The sequence below is a fragment of the Orycteropus afer genome, unplaced genomic scaffold, assembly GCF_000298275.1.
Source record: "Orycteropus afer afer isolate SDZICR_OR568_19922 unplaced genomic scaffold, OryAfe1.0 scaffold00238, whole genome shotgun sequence".
NCBI classification, from domain to species: domain Eukaryota; kingdom Metazoa; phylum Chordata; class Mammalia; order Tubulidentata; family Orycteropodidae; genus Orycteropus; species Orycteropus afer.
The window spans coordinates 2021283-2042346 of record NW_006921825.1 but is presented as its reverse complement, the minus strand read 5'-3'; the positions used below and the strand labels follow the sequence as shown (position 1 = coordinate 2042346).

Genomic DNA, 21064 nt, shown 5'->3' with positions numbered 1-21064 from the left:
CTGGTAGGGGAAGATTAAGAATAATAATAAAAAGGACAAAAGTATTAATAATATTAGTTGGTTTGAAATGGACAAATACAAGCAAACTAATCACCGGGAAAAAGCGAGAAAGAAAAAAGTAAAAAGAAAGAAAAGAAAAAAATCAGTGGAGAACTGGGTAGGGCATCCAGGCTCCGTCTGAGCACACAGACCGTGATGGAGTTCCTGGGGGCCCAGAATGTAGTTGGGAGTGGGGATGGTCACACCTCTGTTCACCAAGCAGGTGTAGGGTGTAGTAACAAGAAGAATGTCGTACCTTTTCAGTCTTGCAGTCCCCGAGTGTCCTTGTGGTTGCTGGAAAGCAGAACGTGTTCTTAAGCCCTAGAAATCTGCGAGAGCGCTGTCTCCTTAAATATCAAAGATTGTCAAGCCGCTTTTTAAACCTTCAAAATGGCGGCGCTCTCTGGACTGGCAAAAGTCCACAGCTCAGCCCACCTTTCTCTTCACCTTCTCCCTTTGTTCCCCAGCCACTGTGCACAGTCCTCCATGCAGTCTCTGGCTAGCAGGGGGATTTTTAGGTTAATTCTTAAGTCCTACCACCCCAGGAATCTGCAAGAGCACTGTCTCTTTAAATATCCAAAATAGTCAAGCCCCTTTTTAAGCCTACAGAATGGCGGCATCCTCCGGACCAGCAAAAGTCCACAGGTCAGTCCACTTTTCTTTTCATCTTCTCTGTTTGTTCCCTAGCCACTGTGCACAGTCTTCCATGCAGTCCCTGGCTAGCAGGGTGATTTTTAGGTTAATTCTTAGGTCCTACCATCACTCGGGAATGTCCAAGCTGTCTGTGCTGTCAGGGTCACTCAGGTAGCTACCAGACTGCAGCTCTGTATATCTCTTTTTTTTTGGTATTTTCACGCAAATTCTTTTGCTAGTTGGGGTTTAGTCCACTTCTGTATCCTTCCCTTGAAGGCTCAGGGGTCCAAGATTATCATCTGTGTCTGTGTTAATTGGTTTCCCTTTTCTTTGTTGAAGAGTGTCTGTGCAGTCCTTCTGCCTAGTCTTCCATCTTGCGGGAACTCCTCTTTCCTTTCTTTTTAATGAACTTTTGCTTTCTTCATGAATGATATTCTTTATGTCACCCCATGACTTGTCTGTTCTTTAGACTTTAGCATTCAGTGCCTTTCATCTATTCTTGAAATGGTCTCTAAATTCTAATGGAATAAACTCAAGCATACTTTGACTCTTGTGAACTTGTTTTAGTTTTCTTCATCTTCACCTTAAACTTGCATATGTGCAATTGATGCGCTTTTCCAGAGTTAGTTCCTGGCCTTGATCTGACTGGTGATAGTGAACTTTTCCATTATCTTTCACCCTGCTGACATTTGAAATACCATGTCATAGGTTGCAAGTATCACAACAGCATGCAAGCCATCACAGTATGACAAAGTGACAGATGAATGGTTAATAAATTTTAGTTTTTAGTATTACTGCATTTATTATTGTTTCTATCATCCTAAAAATTCACATGACTTATGATTCTGATCCTCAGTGTGCATTTGTTTTAATATAGAAACAATGTAAATAATTACTTACCATGAAGCTGTAAAAAGATGTTCCATTTTGTGATCTTGTGGTTATTCAGTTCATAATCTCTGGGGATGTGAGCTCCTTAATTTGAGAGTTGTGGTACCAAGACTCTTTCTTTAGTTCCAGAGTGGGATTTGAGTACTGGAGAATAGCACTCAAGAGTAAATACAAGCATTTGATATGGACTGAACTCCTTCATATTTCTAGTTCTCTTCTTGGATTGTGCTATGACCCTCTGCTGATGTAGATCTGAGGATGTCATATATGGCACACAGATGAACCCTGAATTTATAGAGTCAGATATGGACTGATGCACTGCTTTCCTTTAGGGCATGTGGGCCAAAAATGACAATAGAGTGTCTTCATCTGAATTTAAAAACAAATAAAAGCAAAACAAAACAAAACTTTTTAAAGATCAGCTTTTGTGGGAATGTGCTTGATTTATTATGTAGATCAGATTGTGTGGATCATAACAAATTATGGATAACATTGAGAAGAATGGGAATTCCAGAACAATTAATTGTGCTCTTGAGGTACCTGTACATAGATCATGAGGCTGTCGTATCGGGAAGGGAGTGTGTCAGGGTTGTATCCTTTCCCCATACTTATTCAGTCTGTATGCTGAGCAAATAATCCGAGAACTGGGCTGTATGAAGAAGAACATGCATTGGGATTGGAGGAAGACTCATTAACAGCCTTCCATATGCAGACGAGACAACTTTGCTTGCTGAAAGTGGAGATGACTTGAAGCACTTACTGATGAAGATTAAAGACTAAAGTCTGCAGTGTAGATTACACTTCAACAGAAAGAAAATGAAAATCCTCACAACTGGACCAATAAATAGCATCACGGTAAATAGAGAAAAGATTGAAGTTATTAAAGATTTCATATTACTTGGTTCCTTAATCAACACCAGTGTAAGCAACAGTCAAGAAATCAGATGACATATTGCACTGGACAAAAGACTTCTTTGAAGTGCTGAAGGGCAAAGGTGTCTCTTTAAAGACTAAGATGCACCTAACCCAATCCATGGTAATTTCAGTCCCCTTGTATACATGTGAAAGCTGGCCAGTGAATAAGGAAGACCAAAGAAGAGTTGATGCTTTTGAGTTCTGGTGTTGGTGGAGAGAAAGTCTCCACCAAAAGAACTAACAAATCTGTCCTGGAAGAAGTACAGATGGAATGCTCCTTGGAAGTGAGAATGGCCAGACTTCATCTCACCTACTTTGGTCATGTTGTCAGAAGAGACCATTCCCTGGAGAAGGATATCATGCTTGGTAAAGTGGAGGGTCAATGAAAAAGGGGAAGGCCCTCAACAAGATGGATTGACACAGTGGCTGCAATGATGAGCTCAGATATAGGAAGGATTGTGAAGCTGGCACAAGACTGGGCAGTGTTTTGTTCTTGTACATAGGGTTGCTATGAGTCAGAGTTGACTCCATGACACCTAACAACAACAACAGGATACAGGCATTCATTTTTGTGAATTGTGGAAGGAACATCTTGTTTTGGAATTTTCAGAAGGAAGAGTCACAGTTTCTGCTCTTTGAATCCTTACATCTAAACTGGACATTAGTTTCATACTGTTTAGTGTCTGCTTTTATTCATTGAGGAGTCCAAGTGTAATGTAAACAGTTAACTTGCTTGTTGCTAACTAAAAGACTGACAGTTTGAGTGTACCCAAAGGGGGCTTGGAAGAAAGGCCTGATGATCTTCTTCCAAAAAATCAGCTACTGAAGACTGTGGAGCACAGTTCTGCTTCGACACACATGGTTGACCATGAGTCAGACTCAATTCCATGGCAACTTTTATTTTTTAATCATTTGAAATACATTTATTTAATTTCTGGATCTCTTCCTTTTTCTTATAATAGATTTTCATTGCACTGTGAGGGAATATAATCAATATGCATTTGATTTGGTTTTAACAATGTACATTAACTTTATCAGAGTAATGTAATTCCTAAAAAGAATTATCCTTTTGCAAAAGTATTTTATTGGGATTGGATCTTTCACCATAACTGACAACTTCTATGGTCTTTGAGCAACTTTTAAGTTCTTTCAGTCAGTGGAGACTTACTCTGTTCCTGATGTTGCAGAGTTGGGTTTCATTTGCCTTTGAGAGGCATGATCATTCTCCTGTACTAAGTTTTGATCATCTCAATGGCCCATGTCTTTATCTTTCCACATATAAGAGCTTTTGCTTAGTCTTTGATGCTTATGAACCTTATTTCTGAAATTTAAAAATACTCAGCAGAGTGTATATTAATAACATTGAGTATATCCCTCAGATATGTTGAATCAACATTCCCAAAATGTCAAGGAAATTCCTCCTGGAATACAGTGAAAGAAACAAAAAAGCCCAAATCAAACTTTATGGACAGATTGAATTAATGGGATGAGCAGCTATTATTCTTAGTTCAATGTGTTTTCATTACCATTGAAGTAACTCATATAAATATCCTTCATTCTAATAAACAAGGTATACACATTTTTAAACACACACACACACACACACACACACACACACACATTTTCTCCCTAATATGTTTTTTTTAAATTATTGTGATTAGGATGAAAGTTTACAGAGCACATTCATTTTCCATTCAGCAGTTCATATACATTTTGTTTCATGACATTCATTGCAATATCACTTCCCACTCTCTTCCCACTTACCCAAATCAGTCCATGGATTTCCCTTCACCTAAATCAATACTTTTCTTACCTATCTAGCAATTTTCCCTCCGTTTGCATTCCTGGTAACTGAAAAAGAAAGTTCCGTATGTAAACCTTTCCTTGACTTTTTATAATAGTGGAATAATACAATATTTGTCCTTCTGTGATTGACTTATTTCACTCACCAGAATGTCCTTCAAGGTCACCCACATTATGTGGTGTTTCATGGATTCTGCATTGTTCTTTAGAACTCCATTGTGTATATCTGTCATAGTTTGGTTATCCATTCCTCTGTTGATGGACACTTAGGTTGTTTCCATTTCTTTGCTGTTGTGAATAATGCTGCACTGAACATGAGTTTGTATATATCTATTTGTGGCCTGGCTCTCACTTCTTTAGGATATATACCTAGTAATGGATTGCTGGATCAAATGGTATTTCTGTTTCCAACTTCTTAAGGCAACACTATACCAGTTACCACAGTGGTTGTATCATTTTACAGTCTCATCAGCAGTGTATGGGAGTCCCAATCTCTTTACATCCTTGCCAGTATTTGTTATTTTCTGTCTTGTTGAACTTTGTTATTAGTGCTATTTATCTGGACATGTCCTAATTTCACCATCATATTTGAGGGACAGTTTTACTGGGTATATAATTTTTGGTTGGAAATTGTTTTCTTTAAGGGTTTTATACATATATCATTTAATTGCCTTCTTGCGTGCATGGTTTCTGGCAAGAAATCAGAGTTTAGTCCTCCTGGATGCCCTTTGCATGTAAATTTTAGTTTTTCCTGTGCTGCTTTCAGGATTCTGTCTTTGTCTTTGGTTTTGGTGAGTTTCATTATGATATGTCTTGGTGATTTTCTTTTGGGATCTATCCTGTTTGGGGTTTATTGAACTTCTCAAATGTATATCTTCTCATCTTTCATCATATTAGGGAAATTCTTTTCTAACAGATCTTTGAAAATTTTCTCTGTGACTTTATTTGTCTCTTCCTGTTCTTTAATTCTGATTATATGCAAATTATTGCTCTTGATGGTATTCCACATGAATCGTAGGCTTTCTTCATTTTGTTTTGATCTGTTTTTCTGAATGAAGTAGTATTGAGGTATTTGTCTTCAGCATCACTAATTCTGTCTTCCATTTTTTCGATTCTACTCCTTTGCCCATTCAATGTGTTATCTATTTCTGAAATTTTAGTATTAATCTTCCGGATTTCTATTTGTTGTTTTTGCATCATTTCTAATTTTTCATTTATTTTGTCAGTTCATTCTTGTATTGTTTTTCTAAATTGTTTAGAGTTTTGTCTGTGTTTTCCTTAATTTTGTCAATGTTTTCCTTGATCTGTCTCTTGATCTGTTGTTGTTGTTAAGGACTCTAAATATAATTATTTTGAATTCATTATCAGGAAGTTCCAATGCTATTTCTTCCTCTGGGAGGTTTTCTGGGTCTGTATCCTGATCCTTTGTGTGTACTAATTTATCTTCCTTCTTTGTGTGGACTAGCATGGTCAGTTGTCTCCAAGACATTGTGAAGTTGTTGTATTTATATTTAATTGATGGTTGTATGTTGATGTGATTCATCCAAGATTTTTTTTCTTTATTGTGTTTTGATATATTTGAGTGAGCAGTGTACTGTGCTTCTCTATTCCCCAGTTGACAGCACTTAGTCACTCACTACCTGTCTCTTGGGGTGTGTGACAGAATGAGAATGTATGCACAGATCTCTGGTAGCTGTTCATAGAGGACAATTGCAGTTGAGTTGAGCTAGTATTGGCCACTGTTTATTGTTGGTCAGTTCATGCAGAAGCAAGTGGTATTCCTCACTTAGTGGATAGGGCTGCAGGAGGTGTATTGGGCACAGTTGCTGTCTCTGACTCAGACCAAAAAACCCCCAAAAAATCCCACACATAAAAAAAAATAAAAATTAGAGAATAAAAACACAAATTGCATGAATGGGAGCAATCACAAAAAGAAAAAAAGGAAAGACAATAAATGAGAAAGAAAAAATTTTAAAATATTTTAAAAAGAAGAAAGATAAAAAAAGTAAAAAAATACTTCACAGTGTCTGGGGAGGGGGGCAGTAAGAGAAAAGAGCAAGTGTAAAAGAATAATAAAGAAAAAATGAGAAAACTGCAAGAAGAAAAATAAGCATTGGGAAGATCCTAAGAAGAAAAGAAAGAAAAAAGAAGGGAACCAGAAAAAGGGAAGAGAGAGAGAGAGAGAGAAAAACAAAAATACAAGAACCAGGGAATGGAAAGAGAAAAAAAAATGGAACAAAAATATAATTCAGAAACAAAAACAAAACTGGGGGGTGGGGCAGGACACCCAGGCTCTGTCAGGGTATGCAGACCAGGATGGAATTTCTTCTGGTCCAGAACGTAGATGGAGGTGGGTGATGGCCACACTTCTGTTCACCTAGAGGTTGTGGGTTATAAGGATAATACGGGGAATATCATGCCTTTCTAGACATCAGCCTCCAGTGTGGGTGCCTGTGCTGTCCTCAGGAAATGGAGCCTATTCTCAAGTTGCTGCCTAGATCTGAACACCACTTGCAAATATTCAAAATGGACATAACGCTTGCAAATATTCAAAATGTTTGTGCCCTGAGGACAGCTGACAGTCCACAGCTCGATTTGTCTCCTTATTAGCTGTTTTCCTTTCTGGTCATCAGCCAGCAGTCCAGTTAGTTACCCATGCAGTCCTTGGCAAGTAGACCCGATTCTTAGGTTGCTGCCTGTAATGGACTGCCTTTGTAGATATTCAAATTGGCCATGCCATCAGGGTAGCCAACAGTCTGTACCTCTTTTTTCTCCTTATTCATTGTTTTCATTCAGGTTCTTCTACTAGTTGGTATTTAATCTATTTCTTTGTCCTTCCCTTCACAGTTCAGGGCTTCAGGATTATCTTCTGTATCTGTTTCGATTGGTTTCTCAGTTCTTTGTTGCAGAGATTCTGTGTAGCTTGTCTGCCTATTCTGCCATCTTTCCTTCAATACCTTGAACTTTTATATTTTTGAATTTCTGTTTTTAAACAAATCTCAAGTATTCATCTCATAAATCACAAACAAAATAATTTACATTTCACAGAGGACTAATTTTTGGGCATTTTTTTTATGTCTCTAGTTTTCCTTGTTTGAAATTTTTTTTTTTTTTAAATCCAGAAACAAATTCAACATTCACTTTGGTGCCTTCCATGTGTTATTTAAGATGGCACTGGCCTTTTTGCTTGAACATTGTTGTTGTTGTTGTTGTTGTTGTTATGTGCCATCGAGTCAGCCCCGACTCATAGCAGCCCCTCCTTAGGTTTCCGAGGCAGTATCACTACGGAAGTAGGATTGCCCAACCTTCCTTCTGAGGAGTGGCTGGTGGGTTTTAACCGCCAGCCGTCTGGTTAGCAGGCAAGTGTTTTAGCCACTGTGCTACCAGATAAACTTGCCTTTATTGAAGTATTAAAATATCCTTGCTCTGCTAACTTGAATTAGGAATTATTTCCAAGCCCTAACCCTGGTGATAAAGGGCTTGAGAGTGTAGTTATCTAATAGCCTGAATAAATACCACTGTGTTTGTTCAAAAACATGGTTCCTATGCTCACACTGACCTTGATTTCCATTGCACCAATGGGTGATCATACAATTAGCTGATTATGAAAATATGGTAATTATGAAAAACTAAGCTACAAGGCCTTTTCTGTGTAAATATTATTTCTGGACTAGAATCTTATTTTTGATTCAGTAATTAAAACTGTTTGTCAGAAGATACTGGTTTGCCTTTTTATGTTTGTGTTCATATAATCAAGGTCTTTTCTGTTTTCCCATCCTGTATTAATTGTCTCATGGGGTCTATGCTCTGAAGTCACAGTTTACCACAGTGCTTTTACATCTAGTACAGTGCTTGGCACTTAGAGGATACCCCATGGCCACTTGTTGAATGAATGATGAATGTAAATCAGCTCAAGGTGATGCAGATAGTGCTCCTTGTTTGCCATCATGAGGGTAAGGGAAAGGAGGTTAAAAGGTATGAGACTGGTGGGAGGAGCAAGTGCAAAATTGAAAAGTCTAATAGCTTTTGGTATGCTGGTGGGACATAGAGAAAGTCTTAAATCACTAAAATGGAGACTTCTGTTTTGTTTTCTACTTGGTCGTTTATAAACCCTTTGACTCTGGAAAAACCAGAAAGCTGGCCTAAGCTGTCACATAAAATAAAATAAAGATTTAATGAGATAATAAATGGAAATGTTTTATACTTGGAATGTATAAAGTACTAGGTAAATGTAAATTTTTGTTGGAACTTATGGCGAACAAACACTATTTTCAAAGTAGGGTGGCTCTAAATTTGAAAGATGGAGTAAGCTGTTGCTATTAAAAATGACAGTGCTTATGATCACTCTGGAAACAGTGATGCTTAGCCAAGCAAACATTCTTTGCCATTTACAAGTAAGGGCTTCTGAAATATCTTAGTGGGTGCCTGTTTTTTTTTTTTTTTTTTTTTTTTAATGTTCCTTTGCCCTTTTGTTTTGAGTTGTGTATTACCACAGAGTTGAGCGTAAAGGTTACAAATATAAATTCCTTGTGGTAATTCTTGTCTGTATGCCTGAGAATCAACATATTTCATCATTTTCCAGGCAAATTTGCCAATCTGATAACTGGTCAGTATCCTACGATCCCAGTAGTCCCCAGACAGCTGGCATCCCTCTTGGGACTCCAGTGTTTGCAAGGACGCTGTTAATCTTAGGAAGGCTCACCAGTTGATAATCTGGCTCATCAGCAAAGACTAAGTATTTTTTGGCAGAAATACTCTGCTGAAGAGTTTAGCAAAATTCAGATGAAGGCCTTCTTGAATTTAAGCGAGAGAGAAATTATCAGTGGAAGTAAGAGATGAAGGGACACTTAAGTGAGTCAAATTAGTGACAAAATTGATTTATATTCTCAGCTCTTATGGAACAGATTAACAGATGCTGGTTAAGTTTTCCTCCCTCCCTCCCTCCCTTTCTTTCTCTTTTGGTTAGCTTCCTACACTATAAGCTAAACTAAACCAATTGCCATCAAGTCATTTCTGACTCATAACAACCCTGTGTGTCTTCTATGCACTCCATAGGGTTTTCAGAGATTGTGACCTCTCTGGAGTAGATCGTATGACCTTTCTTCCATGGTGTATCTGGGTGGATTCAAACTGCAAGTTTTCAGTTCTGCATCTATAGTAAATAAAAAAAAAATTCACTTAGGCATTGATATTCTGCAGAACAACCTGAAAGGGCTTGGGATAATAGACAAGAATCTGATGACTGTCTGCCTAGACTCAGGATGTACATTCCCCATTAGGCTGAGAATCAGCACCTGGGAGGTTAATTGTCATCTTTGTAATCAAAGCTAATATTGTTAGCTAAGCACAAGTGGAAAGCAAAATTGACAAGCTGAGTTCTATTTCCTGGTTTGCATTACCAAATTTACATTTCAAGATTTTTCTGTGCTGGAGGTAGAGGCTGTCTATTTCATATGTGTCTAAACTCAAGAGAGTTGTGTCCTGAGAAGAATTTAGGTAGTAATGCCTGGCTTTTTCTACTTAATTCTTGCCTCTATTCCAGAATGACTCAACACTCTCCTGTCAGAGTAGGAAAACCTTGAGGCCCTCACACCCTTCTAGTGTGGATCAGTCTTACACCAAGTATATGGTCATATTTAAAAATAACTTTTTCTCTTTATTTCGCACAGATTACATGTTCATTGTGGAATAGTTATTACAAAGTACATATAAGAAAAAAATAAGATGATGTTCATGTCTTCTTCAGGTGTATGCCCTTCCACATGAGTGACTCCAGTGAAAACTAATATTCTGAACTCTCTCCTTATAGATTAATTTTGCCTGTGGTTGATCTTCATATGGAATGAATCATGCAGTAGGTACTCTGTTGTGTCAGTTTTCTTTTGCTCAACATTGTGTCTGAGATACCTCTTGTGTGTATCAGTAGCTTTTTCTTTTCATAGCATTCCATTGTCTGACCTACTAGAGTTGTTCCATGGTATTAGCATACTACTGTACTACAGTTACAGTTTCTTTATTCATTCTTATCCATTTTCACAAACACGGAATCATACTGAGCCATCCAGTCAGTTCTGACCCATGGTGAGCCTCTGTGAGTCAGAGTAGAACTGTGTGCCATGGGATTTTCAGTGACTGATTTTTTGGAAGTAGATCACCAAACCTTTCTTCCAAAGCACCTCTGGGTGGACCCCAGCTGCCAATGTTTCATTCAACAGCCAAGCATGTTTGCATCCCTCAGGGGTTCTAAGTCATATTTACTTAACACCAAATTTGGGACTATCTTTCGTTATTATTAAATGTATCATTCCATGATTTTTTTAAATGAGTGTTGATATACATTTGTTAGATACAATTATTCCAATTTGTTTTAATAACTGTCCTAATTGTTGGGTATTGTGGTATTTAAGGTTATGTATCAACTTGGCTAGGACTGGTTTTGAGTGGCTGGGCAGCTTGTGGTAGTTATTCCCCAAGATGAGACTGACAATCAACTCCATGGTAGAATCTGCCACAAGCAGTGGAGTATCTGCTTTAGGGATGTGGTCTGCTTATATAAGAGAAGGTTTGGGAGTGGTCTGCAGCTTTTTGGCATGCTTGAACCCTGCGTGTAGATAAGTCTTTGTTCAGTAGCCTGCCATGCCCTGCCAATCTCAGAACCTTTTCTGGACTTGCATTAGTGGCCTGTTGTGTTGTTTGGTAATATCAGGACTGTGCCTTTTTACTTGTTGAACTTGGGTTTGTCAGCCTCAGCAACCAACAGCTGCCTTAGTGAAGAAAAGCCTCCAGTTTCAGTGAGCTGAGAGCAGGAGGCAAAGCTGAAGCCCAAGGTCGAGGAGCTTTCACCCATCCCCTACGGCCTGGCACTTTGAACTCAGACTTCTAGTCTCCCAAACTGTAAGAGAATAAACTCCTGTTTGTTCAAGCCAACCCATTTGTAGTATATTTTCTGTCAGAGTGGCACTAGGTAACCAAAACAGATATTTACATTGTTTTCCAGTTATTTGCTCTTATAAATAATGATGTGGTGACTGTAGACAGGTCTAAGCCCTCATCTAAGATTGTTTGCTTAAGACACATTCCTAGAGGTAGATTTTATGGGGGCAATGATGTGCATGTTGGAGGCTTCTCTTAGATAGAGATAAACCAAATCACAAGTTCTTAAGTATCTTGGAAAGCTCCTTGGGGCATGGCAGTTGGCAGTGTTTATAAACTTCTGCTTGAAATGGAATCAGGACCAACTATATGATTTGTGGGGCTCAATGAAAAATGAAAATGTAAGGCTTCTTGTTAAAAAATGATTAAGAATTTCAAGATGGTGACAGGAGAGTATTAAACCAAGTGTGGGCCCTTTTGAGTGTGGGATCCTCTGAGATTGCACGGAGCTGGCCCTGGATGGGATGCATGCATCACTGTGCCTGATATTCTTAGACAAGCTGCCAAAGAGTACAAAGCATTGCATATTTTGAAGCTTTGCCCAATTCAGTGCCTATTGCACTGAATAGGCACTTTTCTAGGTAGTAGTGTAATGGGAAGGAACGTGGAATCTGAAGTAAACTGTATGGATTGAGATACTGGCCTTGGCACTGCTTGTTATGTGACCTTCTGCACTTCATATTGGAGGCTTCTCTTAGTTACTGATAAACTTAAGTTGTTTTCATCGGTATAATGGGGTAATAAGTAATATTTTCTACCTTATAAGACTGTTGAGAATTTACTGAAATGCATGTATATGAAAAACTCAGCACAATGCCTGTCCACAATAGGCTATTAAGAAGTGTTAGCTATTATTATTGGTTATCAATTATAAAGTACTGCATTTTAAGAGACTGAGCAGCTTGCCCTGAGATATATACCCCTACTAGGATGCTGGGCTCCTGAGATTCCACCATTGGATTTATTCCTTAATGTATGCCATTCCCTGCTGATGCGCATTGTTAATAATTTAGGTAGTAGCCCATTGATCCAGGGGATGAGTTAGAAGAGAGAAGCTCTGAGGGAAAAGGCCTAGAAGTGGATTCTATGGAGGGTGTACAGGGTGTTTGTGCTCAACAGGGAGACTGTGCAGGGTGGGTGAGCATGTGATAGCAGGGTGGGAGAGAATGCTGGTAGGATGGGAGGATGACATACCAAGGGCTTTGAATAGCAGGATAGAAGAGGGGGACTCACTGCCAAGTGAGTGCCACCTAGGAGTTAATGAAGCACAAGGGTTTTGGACTTAGCTGGAGCTGGATTTGCGCTGTGGGAATAATGATGGTGATAATAGAAGAGTAGCATTATTAGTGGTAGTACTAGTATTAGAATTAGGAGCCTTTGTGGCAAAGAGATTAAACACTCAACTGCTAATTGGAAAGTTGGCAGTTTGAAACCATCAGCTGTTCCACGGGAGAAAGATGTGGTATTCTGCTTCTGGTAAGATTTATAGCCTTGGAAACCCTATGAGGCAGCTCTACCCTGTCCTGTAGGTTCACTATGAGTTGTAATTGAGTTGATGGCAGTGGGTTTAATTTTTGGTGGGTATTTGGGAGCCCTGGTGGCATAGTACCTATGGCAGTTGACTGCTAACCAGAAAGTTGGCGGTTCAAACCCACTAGCCACTCCTCGGAAAGAAGGTTGGGCAATCTGCTTCTGTAGAGATACTGCCTCGGAAACCCAAGGAGAGGTTGCTATGAGTCAGATCTGACTGTGGCATTGAGTTTGGTTTTTATTAGTATTATTACCTAACATTTATTGAGTACTTACTCTTCTGAGTACTTGATACATATTAACTTATTCAAACTTAGAATAACCTATGAGATAGGTATTATCACCCCCAATTTGAAGTTCGTGGGGTAGTACAAACACTTAATGCACTGACTTGCTAACTGAAAGTTTGGAGGTTTGAGTCCATTGAGAGGTGTCTTGGAAGAAAGGTCTGGTACTCTGTGTCTGAAATATCAGTCACTGAAAATCCTGTAGAGCATACTTCTGCATGGGTTCTCATGGGGTTACCATGAATTGAAGTTGACACTCCAGCAACTTTTATTTTTTTTTTTAAATACACCTGTTTCAGAGAGCTCTTCGGGAACTTGCCTACATAGGTGGGCCATATTCTGTGTTACAGCTGAAACAGGAAATGAAGTTGTCTGACTCCAGGAACCACACTCTGAAATCCTATCCTATAGTAATAATAATTTTTTTTTTTTTTTAAAATAAAAACACTGCTTAATACTTAGTGAGAACTCTGTCATTTATATCATTTCTCTGGAGAAATACAGTTTTATCAAAGAATCTCAGCAAGATAAACCAAAAATAGCTAAACCCACTGCCATCAAGTCAATTCCAAATCATAGTGACCCTCTAGGACAAAGTAGAACTGCCCCATAGGGTTTCCAGGGCTTTGGGCAGTGTTCCATTCTGTTGTACATAGGGTTGCTGTGAGTTGGAGCTGACTCGACTGTACCTAACAACAATAACAACAAATCTTTATGGAAGCAGACTTCCTCATCTTTCTCCTTCAGAGAAGCTGATGACTTCAAACCACTGACGTTTTGGTTCGCAGGCCACTGTAACTCCTTGGAGAGGTGTAACTCTGGGCTGGTAATTGTGCCAGAGCAGGGCTAGACCCAGAGCAGGGAGTGAGCAGGCCTCACAGGCTGAGCTGAGGTCTGCTCCTTTCCTTTTATGTGTGTGACAGAACACAGAAAAGCACATGATTAGAACTGAAATGCCATCATAACAAGATCTGTGAGTCCTTTTTTTTCTTCACAAAAACACTTTAATTAAATTCTCATCATGAAAACAATTAGGCAAGATTTGCCATACCTAACCAGTCAATAATTCAGAGACAGGATCTTATTAAGAGCTTTTGCTTTCCTGGAAACTGCTGTTTTGAGCATTCAGAGCTGGTGTGTGTGCTCAAGGGATTAATTCCTAATCTATATTTCCCCTGAGCTTTTTATTATCTCAAATCCAGAGGGAAACAAATCTTTAAGTGACCCCAAAGTAGAAAAGTGATTGTATGAACTGCCATTCACTTTCTGAAAGGTGTTCCTAGATTTGTGCCATGCTTTCTTTGTCATGATTCCATTGTACTCTGTGTTGAAGTATGTCAGTCCACTGGAAAAAGCTATAGATGTGACTCAGATTTAGGCACTGAGTGGGTGAACGTCATCCTTTGACATAATTTTCCAGATGGTGCGTGATTTATCCCTTAACCAAGTGAAGGTTGCCCCCTACTAACTGTAGACTGGAACATTTGGTTCAATTTCCCTGACAAAAGTATTGAGGATCTACTATAAATTCCCTTCTTCATTACTCTCCTTCCTTCTTTTCTGTTTCCTCATTGATGCATTATTGGTTTCCTACCACATGTGAGGCATTGCAATCAGAATTGAAGATGCACCAAAGTGAGAAAATGAAACTGGAAAAACACTTAGCATTGTCTAGTTGAAAGTATGCATAACCTAGGGTTCAAATGTTCAACCACTAGATACTCTAGAGACTCTCATGCACATGGATGCACTATCAAAGTTTTCATAGCAGCATTGAAAATAGCCCCAAATTGGGTCCACTCTTAATGACCATCTTCACTAGAGTGGCTAAATCATTGGGGATATCTTCTATACAGTAATTAAATTGAACAAATATTACCTGCATGCAACAGTGTGACTAAATCTGTTAAACATAAGATTGATCATGCAAGCTTTATTCTCTATGACTTATGAACCATAGGAGGATTGAGCAGGCAGTAATGTGATCAGTGCATGCTTAAGGAAGCTGATGTTGGGCAGTATGCAGGGTAGAGTGTAGGGAATTCATATTGGAGATAAAGTGCTGTGTTAAACCATGGCAGTGACAATAGCAAGAGAGAGAATAATATTCATTGATGGATTTTAGAGGTAAACTAAACACATCTGGTGACTGATTGAGTGTTTGGATTGTTTAGAGAGGGAATTATATAACATACTTCTCAGATTTTTAATTTCATGGACTAGAAGGATGGTAGTGCTATTAACTGCTGTCACTTTGAAGACCAAGGTGCACCTGACCCAAGCTATGGTAGTTTTCAGTCATCTCATATGCATATGAAAATTGGACAATTAAAAAAAGGAAGGCCCAAGAAGAATTGATACTATGGTATTATTGAAGAATAATGACTATATCATGGACTGCCAGAAGAAGGAACAATCCAGTTTTGGAGGAAGTACAGCTAAAGTGCTCCTAAGAAGCCAGGATGACAGGACTTCGTTTTGGTTACTTTGGACATGTCATCAGGAGGGACCAATTACTGCAGAAAGACACTGTTTTTGGTAAATAGAGGGTAGAGGGTCAGTGAGACAAGGGGAAACCTTCATTGAGATTTATTGACACAGTGGCTGCTACAGTGGGCTCAAACATTAGAATAATTGTAAGGATATTACAGGACCAAGTAATGTTTTGTTCTGCTGTTAATGGGGACACTATGAGTTGTAGCCAATTTTGACACCTGACGACCACAGCAACAACAACAGAAAGAGGTTTAGGTTTTTGGAGTGTTAGTGTGAATTTGCATGACATCAAGCTATTTGACCTTGGCCAACTTTTCTTTACCACATTATCTCCAAGTGTGAAAGAGAGAGAATAATGTTAAAAGAGTCAAAACCTTACAAGATCATACATTGTCTGGGGGACATAACACCACTGCATTGCCATTGGATTCTGATATTATATCTGATATATAAGCTATACTTATATAAATGTTAGCCATAAATTGTTACTATACAGTTTCTTGAAGAGAATGTGTGTCCTTGACTTTGTGTGCATAACATCATAAATGTGATGCAGTTTTTTCCCTTGAGGCTTAACAGATGAAAGACAGATGTTGGAAAACTTGAATCATCCTTGCCTCTTGAGTGAAACAGTGAACACTTCAAACGTGGGGTGGGAAGGAAGTCTTAGGACAAAAGGCACAAACAAAAGGCTTTTACTTTGGGTGGGTAAAAGCAAGCAAAGAGATGAGTTGATGAGACTTCAAATGAAGGTTAAGCCAGAAATTAGCATGTACCTTTGCTGACAGTGGTCCTGATGACACATAGCCTTTTAAACAATAACTTCTTATTTACATGAAAATGATATTCAGGGCCTTATTATTTTGGTGGTTACCAAAATAATACATATTTATTATAGAAAATTTGTAATCACCTGAAAAGAAGAACAAGGAGGTCTGGTAGCATAGTGGTTAAAGCATTTGGCTGTTAATGAGAAGGTTGGTGGTTTGAACCCACCAGCTGCTCCATAGGGTGAGAAAGATGAGGCAGTCTGCTTTTGTAAAGATTGACAACCTTGGAAACCCTATAGGACAGTTCTACTCTGTCCTTTAGGGTCACTGTGAGTCGGAATTGACTTGTTGGCAATGTTTTTTTTTTTTTTTTTTGGTTTTGGAAAAGAAGAACAAATAAATACTCCCTAGAATTCTAATCCTTAGGAATTCTATTAACATTTCAGCTCTGTTCTTTCATCTGTCCTTCCATTCATGTGTCTGTCTAGCCATCCATCCATACATTCATCCACATACCCATTCTTTCTTGTTTTAAAATAACAACTGAAATAAAACTGTGTATTGTTCTGTAATGTGCTGTTTTTTGCACAGGAACTGAGATGGAGCTTATCCTAGCATAAGGGATTTAGGTTAGCTAAATGTACTAGGAGCTCTGGTAGTGTAGTGCCTAAGGCACTTGACTGCTAGCCAGAACGCTGGTGGTTCAAACCCACCAGCCACTCCTCGGAAGGAAGATGGGGCAATCTACTTCCGTAGTGATACTGCCTCGGAAACCCAAGGAGGGATCGCTATGAGTCAGGTCTGACTTGACTGCATATAACAACAACAACAACAACATGTGTACTAAGAAGAAAATGTCTAATGTGCTTTATCAATGAGTTATTGAGGGAGAGTACAACATTTTCTTCTCTGGCAATCTTAAAATATAATAGGATAAACTCTCATCTCTCTGATGGCAAGGCCATGACCTTGCTTTACTGCCGTGTTATTCTCTGACGTGTGGGCAAACCTCAAAGAGTGCTTTTCTGTGGAGTTATTTCTCCTTAAAATGGCAGAAAGATAGATTGGTTAGAATATGATGTAAGAGAGATGTTTATTAATCCCTCACCTACACTTGCCTTGAGGACTGAAGAGTGCATCTCTCCCAAGAGTGTGAGACTGTTCAACTTTTCATTTTTAAATATTGAAATCACTGTAACACTCTACTCTGACTAATCCAGAATAAAGACAAGAAAGATTACTGTCACTAGGATATAGTTTTATATGAGCAAATCGTTTAAAATAGGCTTAAATCTAAGAGGTGGAAACTGCTTTGTCTAGACTAAAGGAATTTATGTCAGATTGGCTGGGATAATGGTGTGTGCATACATGGGCGTGTGTGTGTATTTGAGAGAGAGGGACAGAGAAGGAAGAGGAGGAAGGAAGACGAAAGGGAATGAAGGAGGAAACATACACTATATGCTTCCTATACTCTGTACCATTAGAGGGAAGATCTAATTAAGAAATTAGGATAAACATTTGGACCAAAGTAACAGATTGTTGGATCCAAGATTTTCATAGAATACCTTTTTTTGTGTACGTGTATGTGTAGATTGTACTCATGAGGAATCTGTACCTTGACTAGGAGGCTGTCGTTCGAACAGAACAAGGGGACACTACATGGTTTAAAATCAAGAAGGGAGTGTGTCAGGGTTGTATTCTTTCTCCACACTTATTCAATCTATATGCTGAGCAAATAATCTGAGAAGCTGGACTATATGAAGAAAAACGTGGTATCAGGATTGGAGGAAGAATCATTAACAACCTGAGATATGCAGACGATACAACTTTGCTTGCTGAAAGTGAGGATGACTTAAAGCACCTACTGATGAAGGTTGAAGAATACAGTCTGCAGTATGGATTACATCTCAACATAAAGAAAACAAAAATCCTCACAACTGGACCAATGAGCAGCATCACAATAAATGGAGAGAAGATTGAGGTTGTCAAGGAATTCACGTTGCTTTGTTCTACAATCAATGCCAACGAAGCAGCAGTCAGGACATTAGACGACGTGTAGTATTGGGGAAGTCAACTGCGAAGGAACTGTTTCAAGTGCTGAGGAGCGAGGATATCTCCTTGAGGACTAAGGTGCGCCTGACACAAGCCATGATATTTCCAATCGCCTGGTATGCATGTGAGAGCTGGACAATGAATAGGGAAGACCGAAGAAGAGTTGATGCTTTTGAGTTGTGGTGCTGGCGAAGAATGCTGAAAGTACCGTGGACTGCTAAAAGAACTAACAGATCTGTCCTGGAGGAAGTGCAGCCAGAATGCTCCTTGGAAGCAAGAATGGCCAGACTTCGTCTCACCTATTTTGGTCATGTTGTCAGAAGGGACCATTCCCTGGAGAAGGATGTCATGCTTGGTAGGGTGGAGGGTCGACGAAAGAGGGGGAGGCCTTCAGGGAGATGGATTGATACAGTGGCTGCGATGATGGGCTCGAGTATAGCATGGATTGTGGGGCTGGTGCGGGATCAGGCAGTGTTTCATTCTGCTGTGCATGGGGTCGCTATGAGTCGGAAACGACTCGACGGCACTTAACAACAACAACAATGTGTAGACACACACACATGCACACACAAATAAATATATAGGAGATGGGGCACCCTCCCTATCGCGTAAAGATACAGAGAAGTGATAGGGAAGAGATCTTCTTTTGTTGAACGTTTTTGACCACAAAAGAAATTAATATTAGTTAATTCATTTTCATTCATTCATCCAATAAATATTCCTTGAACTCATTGAATACTGGCACTATGCTGAAAATGGAGGATAGGAGGTTGCCTAAAGGCATTAAGGAGTGGTAACAAGCCTTTTAGTCAGTGGTGCGTGAGTAACAGTTAATCTGTACCTATTACTTGGTGATCACAGAGAAGTCCCTGTGATAAAGATAAAGTCTAAACTCCTCAGTCTGAGAAGATTTTTGTAATTGGTCTCCGCTTAACTGCCCAGCTTCACCTCCTAATGCCTCCTGCCCATCTTATGTTCCACTCATTCCTACGGGAAAAATTTATCAAGCTCTAGGAGCTCTGGTGGTGTGGTGCTTAAGATATTTGACTGCTAACTGGAAGGCTGGTGGTTCAAACCCACCAGCCACTCCTCGGAAGGAAGGTTGAGCAATCTACTTCCGTAGTGATACTGCCTTGGAAACCCAGGGAGGGGTCACTATCAGTCGGATCTGACTCAGTGGCAGTGAGTTTGGTTTGGTTTCATGTTGTGAACAGGCATTTTCAGATAACTTGCTGTTCTTCAAATGTGCTTGGTTTCTTCATGTCTTCTTGCTGGGCTCTTGTTTTCCTCTGGGGGGATGTGGCCCTCCTTTTGCTGATGTGATATTCTCCCACTCATCACTCTGTCCCACTAGTCAGTTAGATCCTGGAGAGTGCAGACCTTCTCCTTCACTGTGATCTTCCAGTACCCAGTACAATGCTTGGACAATCTCCTATCCACCGTTTTCAGCATAGTGCCTGTACTTGATGAGTTCAGGAAACATTGTTGAATGAATGAATGAATGACAATGAACTAATTAATCAATATTAAATTTCTTTTGCAATCAGAAATACTCAACAAGGGAAATATTTTCCCTATTGCTTATTTAGATCGCTATGTGAAAGAGGATGGGTGCCTTGTCTCCTGTATGTGTATTTGTGTTTTGAACAAATTAATGAGCCAGGCAAAGCCAGGTATAGTCCATGTGTGTTTTATGAAATGGACAGAATTAATATTGGTAGAACTTTGAAATTAGGCTGCAACACATCTATATAATCTGTCTCACTTCCCCTTTCCAATCAAAGATTAAAGAATTCATTCCAGGTTTCTAGCTCCTAGTCCCAGTCCCGGTCTGTCTGTCTGTCTTTCTCTCCTGTCACTCTCTTTAGTAATAGTGGCTTTTTTTCCCTTTTTATTATTGTAAATATGTGTGTGTGTGTATGACACAAAATTTTCCAATTTAATACTTTTCATGTGTACAACTTAATGAGATGAATTACTTTAATCATACTGTGCAACCATCACCAATATCCATTGCCAAATTTCTATCAAGTGGCTAACATTTAATGAATGCTCATTATATGTCAGGAACTATTCAAAGCACTTTACATGTATTAACTCATTTACTCCTCATGACAATTGTAAAAGGAAGATGCTATGATTATTCCCATTTAGTATGTGAGTAAACTGAGGTAAAAAAAGTATGAGTCATTTTCCCACGGTCATTTGGCTGATAATTGTCTCAGACACAATTTCAAAAAGGCATATTTGCAGCATGAAATGGATATTCTTTGATTTGAATAAGATTTTGCTTATATTGTATTGGTTGTAAATGTCTCTCTAGAATAAAACCTTTTGTTATAATAGGCAGTTAAATGAATTATTATGGAATGTTATTTTGTGTTGATTATTAGTGGTAATTATGCTGCTGGAAATGTCTGTAGTTACATATAAGAACAGTGACATCAAAGATGTCTGTTATTGGGTGTTTTTTATTTTTCTTTCTTCTTCTTCTTTTTTTTTTTTTTTTTAATAGGACAGAGTTCATTCAAAGAGGCAGAATTTCAATCACTGGGGCTGGATTTCTCAACTGCATTTTGGAAACTTTTGCCAGCACATTCTTAAAACAGGGTGCCCAGAAGGTAAGCCTGTTTTCGTTTTGAAACAACATTAATTATTATTTTTTTTATTAGGATTTGGGTGAAGATTTACAGAGTAAATTCACTTTTCATACAG

At 38.9% G+C, this 21064-nt stretch overlaps 1 protein-coding gene across 1 annotated transcript in view; it reads left to right on the top strand.

The window, feature by feature from the left end:
• Positions 1–21064, top strand: part of PRELID2 (PRELI domain containing 2) — a 112565-nt gene that overhangs the window by 53518 nt on the left and 37983 nt on the right. Inside the window, exon 6 of the mRNA XM_007949105.1 lies at positions 20865–20970. Within this exon, the coding sequence (XP_007947296.1) occupies positions 20865–20970 (106 nt within the window). The remainder of the gene's footprint in view (positions 1–20864; positions 20971–21064) is intronic.